Source organism: Bos indicus, chromosome 5 (assembly GCF_029378745.1).
Source record: "Bos indicus isolate NIAB-ARS_2022 breed Sahiwal x Tharparkar chromosome 5, NIAB-ARS_B.indTharparkar_mat_pri_1.0, whole genome shotgun sequence".
Taxonomy (NCBI): domain Eukaryota; kingdom Metazoa; phylum Chordata; class Mammalia; order Artiodactyla; family Bovidae; genus Bos; species Bos indicus.
In genome coordinates this window covers 117,351,576-117,377,259 of record NC_091764.1, presented here as the reverse complement: position 1 = coordinate 117,377,259, position 25,684 = coordinate 117,351,576, and the positions used below count along the sequence as shown (strand labels likewise).

At 58.6% G+C, this 25,684-nt stretch overlaps 1 protein-coding gene across 2 annotated transcripts in view; it reads right to left on the bottom strand.

Annotated features, from left to right (window-relative positions):
* GRAMD4 (GRAM domain containing 4) overlaps positions 1 to 20,150 on the bottom strand; it is a 66,286-nt gene extending 46,136 nt beyond the window's left edge. The window contains exon 1 of one of the 2 annotated variants that reach the window (XM_070790588.1): positions 19,944 to 20,150. In XM_070790588.1, coding sequence (XP_070646689.1) covers positions 19,944 to 19,972 — 29 coding nt within the window. In that variant the 5' untranslated portion in view covers positions 19,973 to 20,150. Of the gene's footprint in view, positions 1 to 10,474; positions 10,495 to 19,943 lie in introns of those variants that run through there. The other variant, XM_070790590.1, reaches the window with a different exon arrangement.
* Between the last annotated feature and the right edge of the window lie 5,534 nt (positions 20,151 to 25,684).

Sequence of the window (25,684 nt, the reverse complement as noted above, 5' to 3'; positions counted from 1 at the left end):
CTTCACAGTCCAACTCATAAATCCATACATGACTACTGGGAAAACCATAGCCTTGACTAGATGACCTTTGTTGGCAAAGTAATGTCTCTGCTTTTTTATATGCTGTCTAGGTTGGTCATAACTTTTTTCCCAAGGAGTGTCTTTAATTTCATGGCTGCAGTCACCATCTGCAGTGATTTTAGAGCCCATAAAATAAAGTCTGTCAGTGTTTCCACTGTTTCCCCATCTATTTGCATGAAATGATGGGCCCGGATGCCATGATCTTAGTTTTCTGAATGTTGAGCTTTAAGCCAACTTTTTCACTCTCCTCCTTCACTTTCATCAAGAGGCTCTTTAGTCCTTCTCTTTCTGCCGTAAGGGTGGTGTCATCCGCGTAGCTGCTACTGTCCCTGTGCCTCCCCTTCTTAATGCGACGGGGAAAGCGAGGTTCAGAGGGGGAGGTCACAGCTTCTAGAGTGATGATGGAGCCCAGGGTCTCCCCTCTCCAGCCCTGCCAGCCCACCGGGACCTGCCGGTGGGACCAGGGAGCCAGGCTCCCAGAGGCCCGGCCTACTCAGCAGCAGGGCTGGGGGTTCGCCGTGTTCTCAGCAAACACCCTGATTTTCAGCATGCACGCCCAGAAGCATAAACCACAGCCATGGAGACCACGGAAAACATGCAGCAGTTCCTCAAAACACTAAAACCGGGACCACCATACAATCCACCAATTCCGTGCCTGGGTATAGACGGGAAAGAACTGAAAGCAGGGACTCAAACAGACGCCGGCACGCCCAAGCTCAGAGCAGCCCGAACGAAGAAGCAGCCCAAGGGTCCTCAGCCCACGGGCCGTCCCTGCCAACAGGGGAATGTCACTCAGCCTCAAGCAGGAAGGGAGCACTGAGACAGACTGCAGCCAGAGGCCCCGAGGACCGCAGGCTCGGTGAGGCCAGCAGGTCACAGAGGACAAAGACCGTGCGATCCACTCACAAGAAGCTCTGGGGAGGCAGAGCCCTGGGACGGAGAGCGGACGGCGGCGGCCGGGGGCTGCGGCAGGCGAGGCGGAGCGAGTGCTAAACAGGGACAGAGTTTCAGTTTGGGAAGAGGAAAAAGTTCCAAAGATTAACTGTACAGGAAGCACAGCGCGAGTGCACTGAATGCCACTGAGCTGCACACTCCGCTTTATTATTATCTGGTGACAACGCCGTGCAGCATGTGAGGTCTCAGTTCCCTGACCGGGGGTGGAACCTGCACCCCTGCCGTGGACCCACTAGACCACCAGGGGAGTCCCTGAACTGTGCACTTTAAAACAGTAAGCCGTGTGGTCGCTAGCGTTTAGTCTCTAAGTCATGTCCGACTCTTTGCAGCCCCGTGGACTGCAGCCCACCAGGCTCCTCGGCCTGTGGGATTCCCCAGGCAATGATGCTGGAGTGGGTTGCCCTTTCCTCCTCCAGGGGATCTTCCTGACCCAGGGATCAAACCTGTGTCTCTCTCTTTGCAGGCAGATTCTGTACACTTGTGCCATCAGGGAAGCCCCTAAGTCATATGTATATTTCGCCCAATATTTATGTCGTATTTTATTCATATGTATTATGTGTATTTTGCCATATTTATGCAAACAGAGAAAGCGAGGGAGAAAAGAGAGGGCACACCAAACTCTAAAATAATCTATAAATCTAATGTGGTCCCCCGAAAAAAATAACAAGGTTTCAGAGAAAGCAAGACAAGCCGCGTCTACAGCTCATGAGGAGAAATAAGCCAAACAGCCGGGAAAACTCTGACAAGCACGAGTGAGGAGGGAGACCGGCAGACTGGCCTTGCCGTGGAGTAAAACACGATGGAGGGACTTCCCTCGTGGTCCAGTGGCTAAGACTCCACACTCCCAGTGCGGGGGGCCCAGGCTCGATCCCTGGTCAGGGAACTACAATCCCACGTGCCACAAATCAGACCCGACACAGGCCGATATATAATTAAAAAAATAAATAAAAGACCACACAGCTACAGTCAGGAGTTGACAGCGTGATGACAGCCCATGAATACTGGACGGGGCCACGAAACAAATCGGCAGAAACAGATCCAGACTGAACTGGGGTCAAAGGGGCCTCCTAGGCCGGGGGAGACACAGCCTTCAGCAAATGCAAAGATAACCCTGGAGCCACATCTCACACCCTCCCCAAAACACTCAAAATGGACCAAAGACTTGAGTGTAAAATAAAGAAGGCTGCAAAGGAGCCGGGAGTCGGGGGTTGGTACTCAGATCCTGGGGCTGGACAGGGTCTTGCCAAGCAAGAAACACAACACATGATAAAAAAGAAGACAGATTACCCTAAAAACACATTTCCACAAGGTAAAAGCCTCCACCAGGAGTCAAATATAAATGCTAACACAGGCAAAAATATTTGCAACACATATTATGAAAGATTAATTTGTCTAACTTTGAAAAACAGCCCTGGAGGAAAACAGCCAAGAGATATACAGAGTCCACAGCAAAAGAAAACAAACAGTCCTTAAGCACATGAAATGGTGATTAACCTTCACTTACAAAGAGAAAAACAGAAATTAAGATTACACGGGGAAGCCATTTCCTGAACCGATTGGCAGAGACGCAGCGTGTGGGTGAGACCACGAGGAGGCGGGGTCCCCCAGCGGGGGGTGGAGCGGAGGGCAATTCTGCAAAATCCAGTCAAATCACACTTCCGCTTCCAGGAGTGTCACCTACTCACACTTGCAAAATGACGTGCAGCGAGGCCGTTTCATACAGCATGCACCAGCTACCTGCCTGCAGTGGGGTCCTTGCGAGTGGGTGTCCCCCCAACCCGAGTCCTGGGACTATGTGGGGGGAGGGGCACATGGGAGAGAGACCCAGCAGGGGCTTCAGCCCTTCTGAACAGACTTCGTGCGTGTGTGGACCAGACCGTGTCAACGAGGTTCAAAATTAAGGTTTTAAAATAACAAATACAAAGGGTTCAAACAAAACGGAGAAAGAGCTAAAAACGCCCTCACTCAGCACAGCAGGGGCCTCTCTCCCGCTGCTCAGAGCGAGGTCCAGCAGCCTGGGGGTCCCCAAGACCCTTCCAGGACACCCAGGAGGTCAGATCTACTGAGTGGCAATCCTGAGACACCCTGTGCTTCCCAGACTGGTCCTCCCGGTGGGTGTGGGGGTGTGATGGGTGTGGGGGTGTGATGGGCATGGGGGTGTGACGGGTGTGGGGCTGTGATGGGTGTGGGGACTGGAGAACCCAGCCGTCTGCAACTGACCAGACCTCGTCAAGGCAAAACCACCGGTTCCCCTTCATTAATTTCCCCCATTTTGGGAAAACTAGTGATTTTTTTAAAAAAGTAAAAATACACTACGTTAATGTGTAAGGGGTTTACAGTGGGCTCTGCTGCTGCTGCTAAGTCGCTTCAGTCGTGTCCGACTCTGTGCGACCCCCAGGCTCCCCCATCCCTGGGATTCTCCAGGCAAGAACACTGGAGTGGGTTGCCATTTCCTTCTCCAATGCATGAAAGTGAAAAGTGAAAGTGAAGTCGCTCAGTCGTGTTCAACTCTTCGCGACCCCATGGACTGCAGCCCACCAGGCTCTTTCGTCCGTGGGATTTCCCAGGCAAGACTACTGGAGTGGGTTGCCATTGCCTCCTCCATTACAGGGGGCAGTTTTTGATACATCAGCATTTGTAAATTTCCTAGCTTAATTTCTAACACAGGAAAGAGCAATAGATACATCTCACACAAGCAGACTTTCTGGTGACTTCGCTAACACACGAGCAGAGGGGTTCCAAGACTGGAGCCTGAGACCCCTCGGCCTGTCCCGGGGATGCGGGGAAGGGCTGCAGGCACAGCTTGGACACGGTGCCCAGAGGGCGCCCCCACCAGCATGAGGCGCCCAGGACCCCAGCCCTAGCCTCTGAGCAGCTGAACCTGGGCACCAGCAGGGGGCTGTGTCCACAGACATAACCCAAGATGCAGGGGTGGGGGGTGGGGGATAGAGGCAGAGAGTTGGCCACACGTGCGAAGCAGCCTGGCCAGCCAGCCTGGCCTGGACCCCACGCCCACCCCCGGCCCCCGTGTGCCCTGCAGAGTGGCCCAGGGTCTCACACACACCACACCCCAGCCCAGGCTCCTCGGTGGGGGTGGGGAGCCGTGGGCTGGAGGCTCGGCACCAGGAGAGAGCGTGGCCTCACAGGTGGGGGTGGGGGGCGTTGAGCCATCCTGCCCTGAGGAGAGACCCTCACAGGGACCTAACATCCTGCCACAGGAGAGCGGCAGGTGGGTGCCGGGCTCAACCGACACCTGTGGGCACAGTTACAAGCTGGAGACAGGGTTCTCCAGACCCCCGGAGCTGCCCGTCTGGAGAAATCGAGGCGTGCAACAGCCCGTTTCCAAAAGAGGTGCTCTGGAAAGAACGATTCGGTGGCTAAAGGGCTCCTCCGCCTGCAGGACCCTGGGACAAATCGTCTTGTAAATGACAAGCCGTCCCTGAGCCTGGCAGCTGAGACTGCAACTCTTCACTTTACAGGAAATTCCACGGGGAGAGCGCATCGCTGGCAGCAAGATGCACCTGGGGTTCTCCTGACCCGGCCTCGAGCGGAGGGCCCCGTGTGGGCAGCGCCTTCGGATAGTCGCTTTCTTGCACGGGGGATTAAAGCAGAGCAAGTCCTCGCTCCGGGAGGACAGACGTGTGGACACCACCAGCCCACATGGCTACGATGCTTCAGGCAGCTCAACTGTGCACACGGTTGAAGCTCCGTCCAGAGAACCAAGACACGAAAAGCGCAGGTTACAGCACCAGGAAACATCAGCTCTCAGTAACCCAAAGCGCAGCTATGAAGGTAACGGCTCAGGGTCTGATGATGCGACCGCTCACACACACACAGGCCCCTCCACCTGGGCAGCTCCAGGGCAGGACTGACCACACAGGACTGGCCCCCAGGTTCCACCAATCTGCTGGGGATCCGCTAGTCTCAGGGCGTCCTGACCTGACTCCACCTCTCAGCCGGCCGACCCCGCACGGCCTGTGTCACAGCGCTTCATCGTAGGCCGAGCAGGGGCACGTAAAGGGTCTCTCACATCAGGCTGTGCACAGACAGGGCCCCACACCTTGTCAGCTAGAATCTTCGGGCAACGAAAACCAATGAGCAAGACAGAGACCACCCCCACCCCACCTCCCCCCGACACCACGTTCCCGGACTCCACCTACCACAGCGGAAGAGAACTAAATGGCTCGCTAGCATTTTCAAAGCCTGATCGCAAAAACATGGCCACTGACAAACCCTTAATGTGCTAAAAAATCATACCCATCGGAACATGCCACGTCCTGCTGCATCTGAAAGACAAGTTAGAAAAGCAGATAAAATGGATAAAAACCTCCACTCTCTATAAACTTGCCCCCAGAAGAGTAGCCTGCAAATACAGCTGCCCTTGTTTTCGTCCTAACTGAAACCCAGCAGAAACCCGAGGGCGCTCACTCAGGGTTCCCCCAGACCCGCGTCAGCACAGCTCACCACACGTCCTCACCCACGCGCCGCAGGGGCTCTGATCGCCTCTCGAGGAAAACTGGACGTGCCACGGAAACAGAGTCCCGGGCAGCCTGCGGGCTCCAGGCTCCCGATCCTGCCGGGACCCGCCGGCCCTGGGCAGCCGGGCTGGTCTGCCCAGGGGGCTCCCGCGCCCACACCCGGCCAGGCCACCAGCACCAAAGCATCAAAGCACATGCTCGCCGGCTGGAGCCACTTCAGAACCCTCCCAGCCCACGGCCGAAGGGCCGGAAGGTCTGGTCCCGCATTCCCCAGGGAGGGCAGGACTCAGGGAGAGCAGGCGTGGACGCCTGGCTTAACCAGACGGACAGGTTTCCAGTCGCACCTGGGGAGGCGGCTGGGCCACCCTGCAGCTCAATCAGGAGACCTCAGCAACAGCTGGAAAGGCCCTGAGATGACAAGACAAGGCCGCCTTCCGGGCCTCGCCTCTCAACTCCGAAAGGGAACAGAATCCCACCAACTGGCTCAGCGGAGAAGACAGGAAGACCTACAAAGCCCTGCCAAGCACCCTGGCACCGCCCCCCGCCCCGAGCTCCGGGAGGCCCGGCCCCACCACCCCCAGGAGAGGGGTGAGGCGCCTGCAATTATCACGCAGGTGCTGCGGCAGGCGACCCATGGCCCCGCAGGAGAGACGGCCCAGACCCCCGTCACTCCCTCACACGCATCTGGGCGGGCTGACAGCCCTGGCCCATCCCTGTGATGGAAGAGGGAAGACTGCAAGGCTGGGTCTCGTCACGGGGAGCTGGGCTGGGCACCCGGCAGCCTGTCCGGGGAGGTGTGGGGGACGCTGCGGCCACTCGGCCCCCAAGCCCCTCTCAGAGCGCTGGACCCGCGCACGCATGACCCTGACCGTATCCACAGAGAGCCCTGCCCTCCAGTCCAGACGCCGGGGACCTGGGCTCAGCGTGAAGGGCTGGGGGTGGCCGGGCCCCTCACCAGGAGGCCGGCCCATCCTTCCCCACCGCGAGGCCCCAGCCTGGCTGCCCCTTTCCCAGACAAGCCCACAAACAGGGTAGCGGGAGCATCTCACACCAGAGACCCGGGAGACCCGGCTTGGCCGCTGGCCGTGGGCAAAGGGCCCATCACCCGTCACCCGCGCCAGGCGGGCAGTACCGGGTGGTGCTGCAGGCCGGGGGTTCTCTGCATTCACACAGGGAACCCTCGATGACCCGGGGGGCGGTGAGCCAGAAGAGCTGCTCCCCTGGTGACCGCTTGCGTGGCGCAGGCCAGGGGGTGCACATAGGGTGGGTGTCGGCCCCCGGGAACAAGGGAGCTGAGGGCACACAGCTGAGGTCTGAGGCTCAGCGACGGGGGGGGAGTCCGGAAGGCCCCAGCATCTGGTGGTGAGCTCGAGGGTGCCTGTTATATTAAAAGCTACGAAGTAAACAGACCAGAGGTCCTGCGTGACCAGAGACGGCTGCACACCATGACCCAAGGGCTGTGACATCCCCGATTCAAAGCACCTGCGGTCCCAAGACAGGAAAAAAAGAAGATCTGGCCCACAAGTCTCCCCTGCAAAGTCCCCTTGAAGCCCATACACTCTGCTCCAGAAACTCGGTCTCAGAGGGCAGCGCATCCTGCTACCTGCCCCCCGAGTCCGGCGGCCAAGCAGCTGAGAGGCCCCCGGACCATCTGCTGGACGGACCAGAGCCACTGGATCCTCTACTGCATCCGTCTGAAGGCCTCGAGTTAAGGATGCTCACAAGCAGGCTCTCCTGCAGGGAAACTTCTAGCTAAAGCTGTGTTTAGAGAGAAAAAAGAGTTGGCAGGTGGAAATCCAGCCACAGCTCGTCAGAATTCAGCCTCAAGTCAGAATCCATGAGGACTTTTTAAACATCTCCAAAAGACTGACCTCTGCGCTGGCTGATGTGTGTGTGTTTGTTGCTCGGTCGTGTCTGACTCTTTGCAACCCCATGGACTGTAGCCCACCAGGCTCCTCTGCCTAAGGGATTTCCCAGGCAAGAATACTGGAGTAAGTTGCCATTTCCTTCTCCAGGGGATCTTACTGATCCAAGGATCGAACCCAAGTCTCCAGCAATGCAGGCAGATTCTTCACCTTCTGAGCCACCAAGGAAGTCCCTGGGTAAAGACGAAGGTCTACAAACCAGGCAGCAAGGTCTCCATGTTACTCAGGCAGGAACAGTATTTGTAACCATCTGAAAACAGTGAAGACAAAATCGATTCTTTATGTTTGTGTTGCAATGATTTTTTTTTTAAAAACTGACATGGAGAGAATTCTAATTTAGGTTATGTTGGTGCACAAAAATAATCCCAGAGTAGGGTTCGTATCTTCTAATTACACAGAATTTAGGACAAAACATTCATGCAAGTGATTCTGAAATACTTTATAAATAGGTCACCATCGGCTCTTTCTATTGCCAGGAGTTTTAAACTCAGCACAGCAGGGTCAGCCTGTGTGTGCAGACCCAGTGACAGGCAGGGGCCTGCAGTACCCTCCCATGGTGCCAGCCACCTCCTGGGCTGGCTGAGGACCAGACTGACAGTTTGTAAAAGCCAGTGGGAGGGCTGGTCTGAGAAATGTAAGCCTAGGGCTTCCAGGTGGCGCTGGTGGTAAAGAACCCACCTGCCAACGCAGGAGACCTAAGAGATGTGGGTTTAATCCCTGGGTCAGGAAGATCCCCTGGAAAAGTGCATGGCAACTCACTCCAGTATTCTTGTCTGGGGAGTCCCATGGACAGAGGAGCCTGGCGGGCACGGTCCACGGGGTCACAAAGAGTCAGACACGACAGAAATGACTCGGCACACGTGCAAGGAATGCAGAGACTCTCAGGACGGAAACCCGCTGGTGGAGAAGGCGGCAGGCCCCCCCAGGTCTGCTCCCAGCCGAACATGACACGGGCAGGCACGAAACCCAACCCGGCCGGGCCCGCCCTGAGCGGCCGAGTCAGCGTGAGGCCTGGGCACGGCGTCCTCACTGCAAGGACTCAGTGCCAGCAACTCACTTCAGTGGTGGTGCTTTTTTCCTTTTGTTTTCTTTTTTTTTCCCTGACATGAACCATTTTTAAAGTCCTTATTCAGTTTGTTACAGTATTGTCTCTGTTTTTTATGTTTCAGTTTCTCGGCCACCTGAGGCATGTGGGATCCCAGCTCCCCGAGCAGGGATTGAACCCACTCCCTGCGCACTGGAAGCCAAGTCTTAACCGCTGAACCACCAGGGAAAGCCCTACTCCGTATTTCTAATCACAAAGTTAAGGGGCTAATTATCAAAGATACACACTTGTGTAACTTAAAAGGAGAATGACGGTCAACTCAAGTCAGTGAGGTGGGGAGTCTGGGGGGACGAGCACCAGCTGGGCCCCCCCCCAGCACACCCTGATGCCCTCGGCCAAGCGCCGGGCCCACCAGGGCCCACGGTTAGTGTCCCATCAACGCCACCGGCGGGAGGCGGGTAGGACTCGGACCTCCTGGGGGTCTACCCAGGGACCTCAGCCTGGCCCTATTCAGATCTGGTCAACGTGGGCCCAAACCCACACAATCCACCATCTGACACAGCAGCGTTCAGTCCTGAATCAGATAACCAAGAGGAAGACGCTTTCCCAACTGTGTGGGCCATCCCCTCATCAGGAGCCCTCTGACCCCCACTCACTCATCTGCCAAGCAGAGACAAGGTGGCCCCTTCCAGGGTGGCTGTAGTGGGGGGCAGCCATCCACACACACCCCCTGGCCCCACCAAGGGGGGTCCTTGCCCAGGGCACCCTCAGGTAGTCTGCCTGCTGCCCTCTGGCCAGCCTGGGCCCCGCCCCATCCCTCTGGGCTGGTGAGGAGGGTTCCCCAACATCCCCAGGCTCCTCTGAAGACAGCCGGTTCCCCCACGGCAGAGGCGGCTGCCTGATGCAGACCATCACGTGGAGGCTTCTCTATGGCTGGCGAGCAGCCATGTCTCTCCTCCCGCCTCCAGCGGGCCGGTTTCTCGCCAACGTGGATGGACCCTGGCACCCTGGAGGCCTGACCCCCCTTCCAGGCGCTGCCAGGGGGCCTTCCCAGAGGCCTCTGCTCCTCGCCTGCCAGGCAGAGGCGGGGATGTGGGCAGTCACGTGGGCTCCTGGCCGTGCGCGCTCTGTCCTTCCCACCTGCAGGCAGGTGCCCGGGGCTGGAAGCCCATGAGGGTTACTGGGGCAGACACGCGTGCCAGGCCCTGCCCGCCCCGGAGTCACAGTCTTAGATGTCCAGCTTCACAGGCGATACTCGGGCCGAGCCCAGCACCTTGCCCCCCAGACCAGCACTGGTCACCGTTCCCCCGGGACGAAGGCTGCCACGGAAGGAGCAGTAGGCACGGGGTGGTCCCCGCGGCCTGGCCCGCCCTCCTGGGCCATCCTGCCAGCAGCTCCACCCGTGACCCCACCTTGGGCCCAGAGCTCGCTGCCTGTTGACTCAGGTTTCACTTCCTCTCCCCCAAAGCTGCTTGGCAGCAGTGAAGCCACACGTCTGCTGAGAGCAGGGTGAACCTCAGTCCTCTAAACCCCCGCTCCCGCTCCAGCACCCACGGGTCCCTGCCGCCACCTGCCCCCTCCAGCCCTCCCCGACTCTCGGATGCTGACGTGGCCACGCATCTCCCAGCTGCCTCCAACAGTGGTTGTGAAACAAGACGCTTTTCCCCCTGATCCAGAAGGTACTCACCTAACAGGATGGATGGGGAGGGGCAGGACCTGGGGGCATGCCGCGGGGGAACACCCCCCACCGCAGGCAGCACCGGGCACACGCCCTCAGGGGGACCGCCCATCCAGGCAGTCTCCCCCCGACCTTCCTCTCTGGATGGACTAGGAGAAGGGCTGCAGACACCAACCCCTGGACGCCGAGGCCGGCATAGGACCCCAGGGGCACGGCCAGGGGATCGGGGAGGGGGACACCGCAAGGCTCAGCCTGCAGAGATGGGGGCGGCGGCCCCCACCTGGCCCACCCCCGGCCCGTACCCCCCCAGGGCTCCACCCCTGGGACCCCGCACCTGCGAGATGACTCACACCCTCTCAAGGCACAGCTATCAGCAGTGTGAGCGTCCGAACCCAGTTCTTCTAAGAGGGAGATTCCGTTGATACCGGAGGTTGGTGTGTTTTCTCAACGACTCAAGTTGCATCAGAGTTCTAAATGCCAAGCTCCTGCCCAAGGCCACCGCTGACACCCGTCTCCTGGCCTCTGCCACCCCAGGAGCCCTCCGGGCATGGCGCCCCCCCCCCCCCACCTCAGCCATCACTGCTCAGACCAGGCTCCACCCAGGGGTGTGGCACAGCACCCACCACACAGACCCCATCCCGGGGTAGCTGTGACCCCACAGATGACTGCAGTCAGCCCGAAGCTCCGCAGTCGGAGACGGGGAAACATGTGTCCAGCTGAGTATCCCCTGGCGGCTGCCTGTGGCTGTCATGGGGGACCCTGCAGACCCTCACACATGAACCAGGAAGCAGATGGGATGGGGGCGGCATGGCAAGGAGCTGGGTGGGGGCACCCAGCAGGGGAGGGGGCAGTGAGCAGGGAGAGCCGGCCAACAGGACTGCAGCAGGTGGCCTCCAACAGGGCAGGGGGCTCACTCCCGGGCAGCTCCCACACCCAGGGCAGCCCCCGCCCGCTGAGCCCCTGGCCAGCTCTCCCCACCTCCTCAATGCCCCCTCGCAGGACCAGGGGACGCGTGGCAGCATCTTGGTGAGGGCCCAGCCCCACAGCAGGGGGACAAGCGCCTTCAGGGTGCTCAGCTGAGGGGGCGGGGAAGGGACAGACGGCCATGTGCCAGCCATGTGTCCCACAGGCCCGCCCCCAGTGTGGCCCGGAACCCAGGCCTGCCAGAGGAGTAACCACACGCTAGCGGGGTCTCCAGTAACTTTGGAGAGGGGCTGACCTTGGGTAGACTGACCCAGGCCAGCTCCCGCCTCTCCCAGGAAGGGTGACATGGTGACCTACAGGTATAGACGGCACTGCGTGAGCAGGGCCTCCCCACGCATGTAGACAGCACTGTCCACACCCAGCCTGGCCTACAACACGTGGTGCATGGGAACCGAGACGCTGAACCACGCACAGAGGCCAGCCGGGGTCCTGTCCACGGTCCCCACCATGTTATTAAGAGGGACACCCGCGGCTCTAGGCTTCTTCCGAGCCTGCCCAGGTGGGCAGGCCCCTTTGCTCTGAAGGGCTAAGCCAGCAAACCCCCGGCCGGGACCAGGGTGTCTGCCCCCTGCCCACCAGCTCAGCCCTAAAAAGGCGGGCACCCAGCCACCGCTCACTGCCCCACCTGCCCGGGGTCTGCTCAGCAGCCTCCAGCCACCCCGCCCGGCCCCCAGGCCAACACACGGGTAGACGGAGCCCTGCCAGAGCCCTGCCGAAGCCGGCCTGAGGCCCGAGAAAGCCTGAGCGGAACTCCCCCAGTCCTCTCCTTCCCAGAAAGGGACCCGGCCTCCGAGCCCCGGCCCTGCTCCGCTGTGAGTGCCCGGGCCCGCCAGCGTCTGAGTCAAGCTCCAAGGGGTTCGGCCGGCAGCCCTTCTCCTCATGCAGACGAGGCCGGGCCTCTAGGCTGTGTTCAAAGCTGGCTCCACGTTCACATTTCAAAGGGATGCCACGACTGTGCCTGTCCCCACAGGCTGGGGCGGGGGGGTGACCGGGCACGGCGGGGAGCCCCCCAGTTCCCTTTCTCTCTTCCTGCAGACCTCCTGTGGAAGGCTGCGGCCCCCTAGCCTCTGCAGGGCCCGTGCACTGCGCGGCAAGTGTTCCGTGCCGAACAGCAAGGACCTGGACGAGCGGGAGCTGCATGCACACAGCACTCCAGCCCTTGAAGCCACTCCCCAGGGCCCGGGACAAGGCTGACCCGGCTCTGCAGGTATGCTGGAACTGAGGGGTTACGTCAAAGGATGGCGAACGAGGGGGCCGGGTCTCCTGCTGCTGGAATGAAACTGACTCATCAGCGAGGGGCGACTGCAGCCTGGATCACTGGAAGGAGCTCACGTCTCACTGAGCGCAGACGCGGGCGGCCACACACAGGAGCGGCTGCAGGTGTGCACATGCCCACACTGTCTGCGCCCTGCTCCGCCAGCTGAGCGGGCCCAGGGCAGCGACACCCTGGCAGCCGAGCTCGGGCCGGGCCCGGATCTTGGTTTCCGAAACCGTCCTCCAGTGAGAGGAGAACTGGCCGATTCCAGGGCTGGGAGCACCCGTCGGGCCGGGAGGAAGGAAGGAGCTGCCCAAATCGCCCCACGTTGACGGGGGCTCGTCAACAGAACCCAGGAGCCTCCTGGAAGAGTTCCCAGCGGCCCCACGCAAGAAGTAAAGTGGAACCGCACTGGAACTCAAGGCATAAAATAAGTACATGTGATTCCACACTGACATTAGAAATGACTGAACAAACGAATAAACGAGGGAGAAGAGACAAGTCCCCGTTCAAAAGGTTCCAAATCACTCACAGGCACCCTGTCCTCAAACCTTCCTTCCGAGAAGGACGGCACTGACAGAGGGGAAAGGGTCCGTCTACATCACCTGGGCGACCGCGGCCAGCATCACAGGGACCAGTCACGTTGACGGCACGCGCCCTGATGGGGTGGGGTGAGGGCCCCTCACCTCTCTGCTCTTCCTTCCAAAACCCACGACCCCCGTCTAACCCGGAGGAAAACATCCAATTCCGACAGCCGCCCAAACTCCAGGGGAGACGGATCTGCAGTGAACCTAATATCCCTCAAGGCTGCAGTGCCCTGCTGGCCCAGTGGTTAAGAATCCGCCTGCTAACGCAGGGGACTCGGTTCCCTCCCTGGCCTGGGAGGAGCCCACGTGCTGCTGAGCAACGAAGAGCCCCTGCTCTGCGACAGGAGAAGCCACGGTGCTGAGAAGCCAGCACCTGCACTACAGAGCGGCCCCTCTTGGCGCGATTAGCAAAAGCCCGTGCACGGCAGCCGGGAATAAACACATTTAAAAAAAATTCCTCGACTGTCAAGCCATCAAACACAAGAGAAGTCCAAGAAACTGTCCCCGTCCAGAGAATCGGAAAGAGACGTGAAGACTAAATGGGACACGTGTCTCGGGTGGGGTCCTGGGATAAGAAAAAAGGACATCGGGTGAAAACTAAGGAAATCTGAACAAACGACAGACCAGTTAACGACGCATCCACGCTGGTCCTTTCATTACTGGTAACGCCATTCCACGCTAAGGTGTAAGATGGTAGTAATAAGAGAGACTGTGGGAAGGGACAGGCACCGGGGCGCCCTCTGTGTGATCTCTGTAATGTTTCTATAAATCTAAAACTGTGCTAACAAACACGGTTGATTATTTTAAAAAAAGAAAAGAAAACCAAATACTCAGCTCAGTGTGGGGCGGGGCGGGCGGGGCGGCAGGGCAGGCTCACTCAGCACTTCTGCCATCACACCCAGGACACCCACAGCCAGACCTGGGCCTGCCCTTGAGCCGCTCTGGAGGACACAGACGGCAGAGTTGCAAAGTCAAGTGATCACACACTAACAGAGATAATCAAGAGAGAGAAACGGCAGGGCAGCCAGAGAGAGAGCCCGTGGGACCCACGGCTTCACAAACATGCCACGCCCCCACCATCTGCAACCCTTCACCCCCAGACCCTGTCTCCAATGAGGCCAGCCAGGGAAGGGATGAAAACGGGGACCCCTGCCCCCCAGGAGCTCAGAAGGCAGGCGGGTAGAGAGAGGGCCACACACAGGACAACAGGCACAAGGGCCCTAAATGCGGGGGTGAGGGAAGGCCAGGAAGGCTTCCTGGAGGCGGTGACCTGCGTGCAGCTCACAGGAGAGCTGTGTCGAAGGCCACTGAAAATGAGTCACGTGAATTGGCTCACGGTGCCAGCATGGAGTTCTCAGACAGCCACCAACTCTGACCTGACCCCAGGTGCCTGGTGAGGCAAGGAAAGCCACCCCAGACTCATGAGAAAGGGTGGTTCAGGGCCACCTGGGGTTGGGAAGAGAGGCCGCACTTCAGAAGAGGCGCCCAGCGCAGTTCTGCCACTGCACGCTGCCGCACAGATGAAAACGCGCCCCGCTAAGTGACGGAAAGCAGAGTCCAACGGCCCCGGAGCGTTATGATTCCAGATATGAAAGGTCCCGGACAGGCAAATCCGTGGAGACAGAAAGCAGATTAGCAGTTGTCAGAGGCTGGAGAGAAAGAGGGAATGAGTGATTGCTAAAGGGGGTGATGAAAACGTTCTAAAATTAGACTGTGGTGACGCTCGCACAATTCTGTGGATCCGCTGGAAGTTGGTGAACTGCACTCGGGATGGGTGGATATCATGGCATGCGAACTGGACCTGGGTCAAGGTACCCTCTCACCGTCCAGGCCTGCCCGCTGCCCTCGGGGAGCCCGGCCCCTCCCCACCGCCAGGCCCCCAGCTTAGCTCAGCCGCAGGTGGGCTCCCCACAGCCAGTACCCCAGGACCCAAAGCTGCTGGCCCCTGGAGGCCAGGCTGCAGAGGGGGCCCCCTGAGGGCAGGGCAAGGCCATGGCCTCGGCTCCTTGCAAGGAGTGCCTCCACTCATTCCTACCCTGGCTGTTGAGACCAGGACAGACAGGAAAGCGCCAGCCCCTGCCTCCTGGGAGGAGCACAATGACTGGCCGGGGAGGGGGCAGCAACTGAGACGGGCTCTGTGGTCAGGGTGCCCAGGGAAGGCCTCCCCAGCAAAGCGGGGTGGAGCAGAGATGTGCCCAACACAAGGGTCGGCCGTGCCAACAGCCCTGCACGCAGCACCCACCGACTGAGGTGGAGAGGGGAGGGCTGGAGAGGGAGGCTGGGCCTCTCGGACCCAGGGCTGGGCTCAGCTGTGCCCACCCCCTACTCCATGCTGGGAGGTTGGGGGGCCTCCTGCCTCGTTGTCCACGTACCCCGCCCACACCCCACCCAGAAGGAAGGGCTGGAGGCAGCGGCATGTCCCACCAAGGCGGGGGGGGACCTGATCACAGAAGGGCGAGTGTTTCCCTGGGGGCCCCCAGACCACCAGCCCTCATGGCGCGGGCACACTTGGTTTTCCCAAACTGGGTCTGGCAGCACCGGGGGGTTCTGGGTAGGCATGCCTCCCCCAACAAAATCCATTCCCTAGGGACAGAGCCAGGCTCTCTGAAGGCCTCCTCGCTTCACAGAGGGAGCCGCCCAGGACGGAAGTCAGGTGTCACTCCTGGGGTGTGGTCTGAGCTCCCAGGGGACAACCAGGGCCTCTCCACCCAAACCAGCCAGTGCTGGGGAGGGGGTGCACTGCGCTCCTTAACCACTACTCTCCTCCTGGGGGATGGGCAGTGGCTGGGGCCCCCACCCAGGGCCTTCCTGGGGGAGGCAGCGCAGATGCGCCAGCTCGGGCCAGGGCGTTTTCGGGCCTCCGGTTTCTACTTTCCACACCTAGACCTTTGGTTCCCGAGGCCCAGAGAGGCTAAGCGTCTTGCCCGAGAGCACACAGCGACAGACTGGGCATTTTCCACTTGACCCCGCCCTGCGTACGGCACTCAGCTTAGAACAAACACCCAACTCTGCCACTCACCAGCGTGTGGCCTCAGGTAAGTTACTTAACCTCCCTGTGCCCAGGCTGCCTCATCTGTAAGGGGAGCTAATAACAGCCCCGAGCTCCAGCTGTGATGAAAAGCAATCATGTGAAGTGCAAGGGACACGATCAGGCCTGGGCTAAGGGATGCTCTTGCCATCAGCACACCTGTGACGGCAGAGAGACTTCTCATCATGACCGTAAACTTACTCCTTGTGTTTCTCTCACAAACCCCCAGAAATTCCACTGATCAACAAGAGCACGGCCTCTGCAGCCAAACCACCCGAGTTCCCATCCTGGCTGAGCCGCCTAGGTCACTGGGGGCTGAGACCAGCCGCCCACCTCTCCGGTTTCTGCATCCGCGGGAAGGGTGACAGCTAGGCTGTGAGCACCACGCCGGCCGTGGGCGCCGCGCACGTCGTCTGACGCTGAACTGAGCGGTTTCTATTACCATTGTTTTCTTTTTTTTTTTGACAGACCAGTACTTCTTGTCTGCCGGTGTAACCACTGGGGACTTTAATCACAGGGCTTAAACACAGTCACAACCCTGATTATAACTCAAAGGCCAAACAGTCTTAACGAGAGCCCCGAGACGGCGACTGTCATTAGTGGTGAATTACAGTCCCAAGCCACTGCCCGGCCCCTTGATTCAGTCCACGCGCCGACGCCGGAGGCGCGGAGAACACAGTTTTCTCTAATTAGGGAAACCCTCACTTTCTTGCTCCATCTCTGTCTGTAAAAGAAGTCGGACGGCCTGCCTTTAAGTTCTCAAGTGAACCGATCGCCCTTCTCCGACAGCGGCCAGCTCCGAGCAGACGGCCAGGCCACCCATCCACCGGGCTGGCTGGGCCTTCACCACCCTAGTCACGAAGTGAGCATCCCCGTCACGGACCTGGGCCTCCTCCTTGCTCCGCAGCCAGCACCTGAACTGTCACCCCCGGTACGAGGGCATTTTCTGGATTCTGCCCAGGACAAAGACCCAAGGAGAGCCGCCACTGCCATACCACCCAAAAGCCGAGGAGAACTCAGACCTCGACCCTCTGTGCTGCCCAAGGCCCCAAGCGGTTTTCGAGTCCCCGACCAAAGGCCTTCGGAGCACCACCTGAGTGCCCACACAACAGGTCTGGGCTCATAAACAGAAGCTGCTCACCCCGGGCCAGAGCGTCTGTATTCCTCCTCGTCGGCACCTTCACAGCCCACGTCTCATTACCTCCCCACCCCCATTCATTTTTAAATTATTTAAGAACAGGAAGGCTCTGCTACACAACCTAAGGCTGTCCACCTAAGGCTGTCCGCAGCCCCGGTGGGGAGCAGACGGTCTCCTTCCTGCGGACGGCAGGTGAGGAGCCCCCGCCCACCTCACAGGACAGGGGGCAGGCCGGTCACTCAACCCCCACAGGGTCTTCCTTTCCAGCGGGCACATGCCCTCTGCGGACCAGAGCTCCCTAGACGCTCAGTGAGGCCCCAGTGCACCAATGCCACAGAAGCCAGCCATCCGGACACACACAGGGGCTCAAGCGCCAGAAGCCCTGCGAGAATGGAGATCAGCCCAGGTCCCCGAGAGGGTGCAGCCCCCAGAAACGAGGGCCTGGCTGGAGGCACACCGCTCCACAACGGGAACCCCACTCCCACGCAAAGCTTGGGTGCAGTCGGCTTCAAGAGGGAACTCCCAAACCAAGACGCATGGGGAGCTGGAAGGGGCCCCCTGCCGCCCACGAGATGACCGGAGACAGACAGGTGGCCCCGTCCACCCGTCTGCAGGTGCTCAGAACCACCCACATGGGTCAGACCCTGAAACACAGAGGGGAGCCCTGCGCTTCTCCGATGACACTGACTCACGAGACGGGCGCTGGGCCTGGCACTGGGATCCCTCACCTGTAACATTGCTCAGATATGCGGATACAAAGAGGAAGCGCGCTTCGGGCTTACAACCTCCCCTGGCGACATCACTCTCACTAGAACCTAATAATACTTTGTGTTCATCGTGCCCGAGCCATTCCTCTGTTCCATCAGACAGCAAGAAACGGTGATTCAGGAAAAGCCGGCCCAGGGCTCCTCGTCTCTGACTGGCGAGGGTGAGGCCCAGGAGGGCAGGGGAAGCAGGGGTCACACGGAGCTGCCGACCATCGGCTTCCTGATGCCTGCTCTGGCTGAAGAGATGACAGGAGCGCCTCACAGGCCAACGGCTTGGAGGGACCACCAGGTTCTCCTCTCATGAAGGGTCCCTGCCTGCCTTGGTGGGAGATGCAGGCTCAGGGTGGCCAGGATCACGCAGGACACACTCGGAGACTTCCCTGTGTGGCTTCCAGGAAATGCCTCTCCAGAGCGTAGGAGGGCAGACTGCACAGGGACAGGCCCTGCCCATCCCCAGGCCACACCCCACAGCCCATCAGCCACAGCAGCCCAGCAGAGAGAAGGGCAGAGGAGGGGAGGCACCCACGTAGATGCCCAGGGCAGTGGCGGGGGGTTGGGGGGAGAACCCACCTCCCCAGGCCCCAGGACCAAGCTGGCAAACCCTGTCCCCATGAGTCCAGCAATGTCCAGACTGCGGGTCAAGACCCCTGCCCACGGGCACAGTGCTGCAGAAGCAGCGACATCAAGGCCGAGGCAGAGGGAAGGTCAGGAAGGCCAGGCCCCCGACCTGGACCAGGCAGGGAGTCTTCAGAGGGGCGGCGGTAGAAAGGAGTGGCAGGTTTACCGAGGTCCCTGATCCCAAGGGTCCCAGCTACCTGTTGTGAGACTGTTTCATCCTAGCAGGGGACAAGAGCAAACCCCTGGAACACACTCACCCAGCCGAACCGTGTGTCCCCGATGGGCCGGGGACACACGGCAGAGTCAGGGCCACAACAGCCGCCCAGAAGGGAAGGGCACCGCGGCCTCTCCTGGTGTTGGGATCTCTGCCCTGGGTGTGTCCAGTCTGGAAGTGGGGTGGGGGCTGCACCATCTAATGCTCTCGTCAGCCCCCTCCCCGCTTACTGCTGGGGAAACTGAGGCAAGGGAGGGCTCAAGGCCTTCCTGCCCAAGGTCACCGAGCAGATGCCATGCAGACAAGACCCCAAACTTCTCTCTCAACCGCTGCACAGCCCAGCTCATCCTGCCAGGCCCAGGCCTGAGACAAGTCCCAAGGCCGGGCTGCGATGGGGGCTGGGGCCCAGGCACCTCCATTTTTGTGGGGGGAGTGATAAACAGAACTAGGAAGGCGAGAAAGGAACCCGGCGCTGCAAAAGGTGTGCCCAAACCAAATCCTCCCCGCCTCCGGAAATGTAGGGCTGGCAACACCTCCAGGGTGGGCTCAGCTTCCCTCAGGTCCAGGGCCCAGGCCGGGGCACGGACAGGTGCCCCAGCCCACCTGGTGGTAAGCCTGCCCAGGGGTGCAGGGCCTGCCCGGGTCAGGGGGCGCCTCAGGTTGGGGACTGCTGCTCTACGCCTCACCTCCCAGCGAGGCTGGCCCCAGCAAAGCCCCACCAGCTAAAAGCCCGGGACAAAGGGAAAGGAGACGGGGCAAATCGAGGGGTGCGGGGAGGGCAACTTTTTGGTGGGGTCATCTCCAGGGGCATAGGGGCCGGGGTCGCCCTCCACCTCTCCCGTGTCCCCCAGGAGTGAGCTCCTAAGACGACATTCACCGCGCCCCAGCCTGGACCCGGCGGCCTGCGCCCCACCGACCAACCTCCCATCTCAGGCTCCGCGCCCACGGGACGTCCTCCTCTCCCCGGCCGGCCGGGCATGACGCGGACCCGGAGACGCCGGGGCCCGCGCGCGCGGGAGGGGGGTGGCCGTGACGCGCGCCCAGGCCGCGCGGGACCCGGGGGCGTGTATGCGGGGCGCGTCCGCGCGGGTCCAGGCTCGGAGGGCCGCTGGCTGCGGGCGCTGGGAGGGCACTGCCGGGTTTCGGGCCGGCCAGCCCCCGAACGGGTCTGCGTGTCCGGCGAGTGGGCGTCCGCGCGCGCGCGCCGCTTACCCTGCGCGGAGATCGGGGCCACCTCTCATCCACCCGCCGCCTCGGCGCGCCCCTCACCAGCCGCCCGGCCGCGCTGCACCTGCCGCCCGCGCGGGAGCCGAGCGGCGCCGGGGAGCCCGGAGGAGGCGGCGGCCCCGCGGGTCCGGGCCACTAGCGCGGAGGCGGCGGCGGCGCCAGGTCGCGCGCTCGCGTCCCGCTGCGCGGAGTCTGCGCGCCCCCGGCCTGGCCTGCGCAGCCGCCGCCCCGCCCTAATCCCCGCCCCGCGTCGGCACGCCCCGCCCGGCGTCGCCCCGCCCCAAGACCTGAGCCGGCTCGCCCCGCCCCGCGCCGCCGCGCCACGCCCCGCGCCGCGCCTTAAAGGAGCCGCGCCCCCTTGCACGGCCTTGGCTCTCCCCTCCCGCCCCGGCGCGGCGGTCCCGCGGGGGCGCGCCTGCCCTGGCGGGTCCGCGCGCGAGAACGAGCGCGGTCACGCGGCGCCGCCTTTGTTTGGGTGGCGCACGTGCGCCCCCGCCACCTGCACCCACGCGGACGCGCAGCGGCCCCTCAGGGCGGCCTTCCGCCGCCTGCGCCCAGGGCCTCGCGGCCCCGCGAGTCTATAGGGCGGACGCCACGGGCACAGCCACGCACGGGCACGCGTGCCGCTGCCCCTTCATCCGCTGTCCGCCGGCCACGCATCCCAGGGGCAGCCGCAGTGGGACCGCCTGTGGTTCCGACCTGGGTCCAAGACGGCCACCCTCCCGTGGCGACCACATCCCAAAGGAAACCGCCTTTGCCCTGACGCCACGGTGCCCACGAGGGGAGGGAACCTAGAGCCTGCAGGGGAGGGTCGGTGCCGGGCACGCACCCCCTCTAGGCTGGCATACCTAGCAAGGGCTGAGCCCCATGCCGAGGGAGGGGACTCCCTGTCCTCAGGATCTGGACTGCTTTCTCTAAGTCGCACCTTTGTCATTCAAGGAATGCCCTCCACCAACCCTCCACTCTCCTGCATCTTCCCTGCGGGGAGACCATGGGGGTGGGGGTGGGGAGAAAGCTAGGCCTGTCTGCCTCTTTGCGACCCCGACCCCATGGACTGTAGCCCTCCAGGGTCCTCTGTCCATGGATTCCCCAGGCAAGAATACTGGGGTGGGTTGCCATTTCCTTCTCCAGGGGATCCTCCCGGTGCAGGGATTGAACCCAGGTCTTCTGCATTTTAGGCAGATTCTTGACCCTCTGAGCCACCAGGGAAGCCCCCCTACCAAAGAGAACCCTGCCCATCCCTAGCCTCCAGAATCTAAGGCTGGCTAGCTCACAGGTAGAGGGGACCACACCTCCAAAACCACAAGTCCTCATCCTGGGTTAGGGGGCCCCACAATTAATTTCTCATCCAAGCCTGACCTGGGGAATGCTGCTGGGGCTTAGAGTGGGAGGAGCCAAAAGACCCGGCCCACAGGCCCCCCCACCCCCAGCCCTCTCAGCCACCTCTCCTCCCCTGGGCCCTCTGGGCTCTGCCTTGATCGTCCCATCTGCTTTATGTGTCTTCAGCCCAGCTCCCCTGCTCCGCTGCAAACCCAGTGACAGCGGGAGTCCTCCAGGCACCTCCGAGAATCCACAGCTAACCCCACACCACACCAATGCCCTAATGCACCTCCCCACCTCCAATCCAGTCCTCAAGTCTCCCAACTCAAGTGCTCCGGAAGCATTCCCTGAGGCAAGTGTCAACTGAAAAAAATTTGCACAGCCTAAAAGTCGAGAATTATGTTCTATTTGGCAGACTCACTTAGCCTAGCATGGCAGCCTTTCAGATACCTCTGAGGGACTTGTTCCAAAGAGGTCAGGAAAGGAGCCTTGGGCTTCCCTGGTGGCTCAGCAGGAAAGAATCCACCCACAACGCGGGAGGTGCAGGTTCAATCCCTGAGTCGGGAAGGTTAGCCGGAGAAGGAAACGGCAATCCACTCCAGTACTCTTGCCTCAGAAATTCCATGGACAGAGGAACCTGGAGGGCTGTAGTCCATGGGGCTGCAAAGAGTCGGACTCAGAGACTTAACAACAACAGGATATACACCAGTTTTGGTTTGGGGGATAGATAGAGAAAAAGTAGATGAACAACAAAAGATTACTGATAATCACAAAAACAGACATCTCAAACTAAAGATTTTAGTGCTTTTTCTTCATGGATCACAGCCTTGTCAAGGCAAAGGGGCTTGTGTAACTCAAAGAACCTCTATGAGCCAGGCCATGTAGACAAACAACTTACGGTGCAGAGTTCTGACTAAACATGGTTACCTGGAGGAAGGGGTAGTAAACCGCTCCAGGATTCTTGCCTTGAGAACCCCACGAACAGTATGAAAAGGCAAAAAGATACGACCCCAGAAGATGAGGCCCCCAGGCCGCAAGGTGTCCAGTATGCTACTAGGGAAAAATGGAGGGCCGTTTACTCATGAAGAGGCTGGGCCAAAGCAGAAACGATGCCCAGCTGTGGGTGCGTCTCGTGGTGAAACTCCAGTGCTGTAAAGAACAATATCGCCTAGGAGCATGGAACGTTAGGTCCACGCGAGGTGGATGTGGTCAAGCAGGAGATGGCAAGAGAGGACACTGACGTCTTAGGAATCAGTGAACTAAAATGGACCAGAATCGGTGAATTTAATTCAGATGACCATTCTATCTACTACTGTGGGCAAGAATCCCTTAGAAGAAATGGAGTAGCCCTCATAGTCAACAGTAGTCCGAAATGCAGTACTCGGGTGCAATCTCAAAAACGACAGAATGATCTCGGTTCATTTCCAAGGCAGGTCATTCAACATCACCGTAATTCAGATATATGCCCCAACCAGTAACACTGAAGAAGCTGAAGTTGAACGGTTCTATGAAGACTTACAAGACCTTCGAGAACTAACACCAAATAAAGATGCCTTTTTCATCATAGAGGATTGGACCGCAAAAGTGGGAAATCAAGAGATACCTGGATTAACAGGCAACTCTGACCTTGAAATACAAAATGAAGCAGGGCAAAGGCTAACAGAGTTTTGTCAAGAGAACACACAGGTTGTAGAAACACCCTCTTTCAGCAACACAAGAGATGACTCTACACATGGACATCACCAGATGGTCGATACCAAAATCAGATTGATTATATTCTTGGCAGCCGAAGATGGAGAAGTTCTCTAACAGTCAGCAAAAATAAGACCTGGAGCTGACCATGGCTCAGATCATCAACTCCTTATTGCAACATTCAGACTTAAATTGAAGAAAGTGGGAAAAACCACTAGGCCGCTCAGGTATGACCTAATTCAAATCCCTTATGATTACATAGTGGAAGTGACAAATAGATTCAAGGGATTACATCTGATAGACAGAGTGCCTGAAGAGCTATGGATGGAGGTTCGTGACCTTGAACAGGAGGTGCTGACCAAAACCGTCCCAAAGGAAAAGAAATGCAAAAAGGCAAAGTGGCTGTCTGAGGAGGCCTTACAAATAGATGAGAAAACAAGAGAAGCGAAAGGCAAGGGTGGAAGAGAAAGATACACCCAACTGAAGGCAGAGTTCCAGAGAACAGCGAGGAGAGATAAGAAAGCCTTCCTCAGTGATCAGTGCACAGAAATAGAGGAAAACAGTGGAACAGGAAAGAATAGAGATCTCTTCATGAAAACTAGAGATATCAAGGGGACAAGGATGCAAGGGTGGGCACGATAAAGCACAATAAGAATATGGACCTGACAGAAGCAGAGGAGATCAAGAAGAGGTGGCGAGAATTATACAAAGAAGGTCTTAATGACCCAGATGACCACGATGCTGTGGTCACTCACCTAGAGCCAGACATCCTGGAGTGTAAAGTCAAGGTGCCTTAGGAAGCATCACTATGATCCAAGCTAGTGGAGGTGATGGAATTCCAGTTAAGCTATTTCAAATCCTAAAATTTGATGCTCTTAAAGTGCTGCACTCAATATGCCAGCAAATTTGGAAAACAGCCGTGGCCACAGGACTGGAAAAGGTTAGTTTTCATTCCAATCCCAAAGAAAGGCAATGCCAAAGAATGCTCAAACTACTGAAAAGTTGTGCTCATTTCACATGCTAATAAGGTAGTGCTCAAAATCCTTCAAGCTAGGCTTTAGCTGTACGTGATGTCCAGATGTCCAAGCTAGATTTAGAAAAAGCAGAGTTACCAAGAGATCAAATTGCCAGCATTTGTTGGATCATAGAAAAAGCAAGGGAATTCCAGAAAAACATCTACTTCTGCTTCACTGACAGTGGTAAAGCGTTTGACTGTGTGGATAACAAAAAACTTGGAAAATTCTTCAAGAGGTGGAAATACCAGACCATCTCACCATCTCTGCCTCCTGAGAAATCTGTATGCAAGTCAAGAAGCAAGAGTTAGAACCAGACATGGAACAACAGACTGGTTCCATATTGGGAAAGGAGTACATCAAGGCTGTATGCTGTCACCCTGCTTATTAACTTCTGTACAGAGTACATCATGCGAAATGCTGGGCTGGATGAAGCACAAGCTGGAATCAAGATTGCCGGGAGAAATATCAACAACCTCAGATATGAAGATGACACCACTTTAATGGCAGAAAGCAAAGAGGAGCCTCTTGGTGAAAGAGAGTGAAAAAGTTGGCTTAAAACTCAACATTCAAAAAAGTAAGATCATGGCACCTGGTCCCATCACTTCATGGCAAATAGATGGCGGAAAAGGGGAAGCGGTGAGAGATTTTCTCTTCTTGGGCTCCAAAATCACGGAGCCTGGGCTCCGGCGGCTCAAACGGTAAAGACTGCAGCGCAAGAGACCCAGGTTCGATCCATGGGTGAGGAAGATCCCCTGCAGAATGAAATGGCTGCCCACTCCAGCACTCTTGTGTGGAGAATTCCATGGACAGTAGAGCATGGCAAGTAGAAGGGCAAAAAGTGGAAGCAGTGACAGATTTTATTTTCTTGGGCTCCAAAATCATGGCGGACCGTGACTGCAGCCATGAAATTAAAAGACGCTTGGAAGGAAAGCTATGATGAACCTAGACAGAGTATTAAAAGCAGAGACATCACTTCCTGAAAAGGTCTGTATAGTCAAAGTTATGGTTTTTCCAGTAGTCATGCATGGATGTGAGCGTTGGACCATAAAAAAGGCTGAGCACTGAAGAACTGATGCTTTCGAATTGTGGTGCTAGGAAGGACTCTTGAGAGTCCCTTAGACAGCCAGGAGATCAGCCGGTTCATCCTAAAGGAGATAACGCTGAATCTTCATCGCAAGGATGAAGCTGAAGCGCCAATACTTTGGCCACGTGATGTGACAAGCCGACTCATTGGAAAAGCCCCTGATTCTGGGAAAAATTGAAGGCCAAAGGAGAAGAGGGCAACAAAGGATGAGACGGTTAGATAGTATCACCAACTCAACGGACCTGAATAAGCAAACTCTCTGTGATAGTGAAGGACAGGGGAGCCTGGTGTGCTGCAGTCCATGGGGCGGCAAAGAGTCGGACAGGACTGAGCGACCGAACGACAACAGACCAAGGATTTTTCGTTTTTCTACATAAGGAAAGATGCAAGTCTGGTCTCTTTGAAATCACTCCTTTGATATGCATCTTAATTATCTCAGATCCTTGTCTGGATTTCCTCCGTCTGAATCCCCTCAGGATACAGCATGGGAGAGGGGGTGGCTACACTGGCTGAGGGCCTGATGGTCACAGCATCCTGTGTTTATTGAAATGCCAGGGGATTTGGGGCCCCCAGCATCCTCCCCCTGCATCCTTCCCCTGCATCCTCCCCCCATC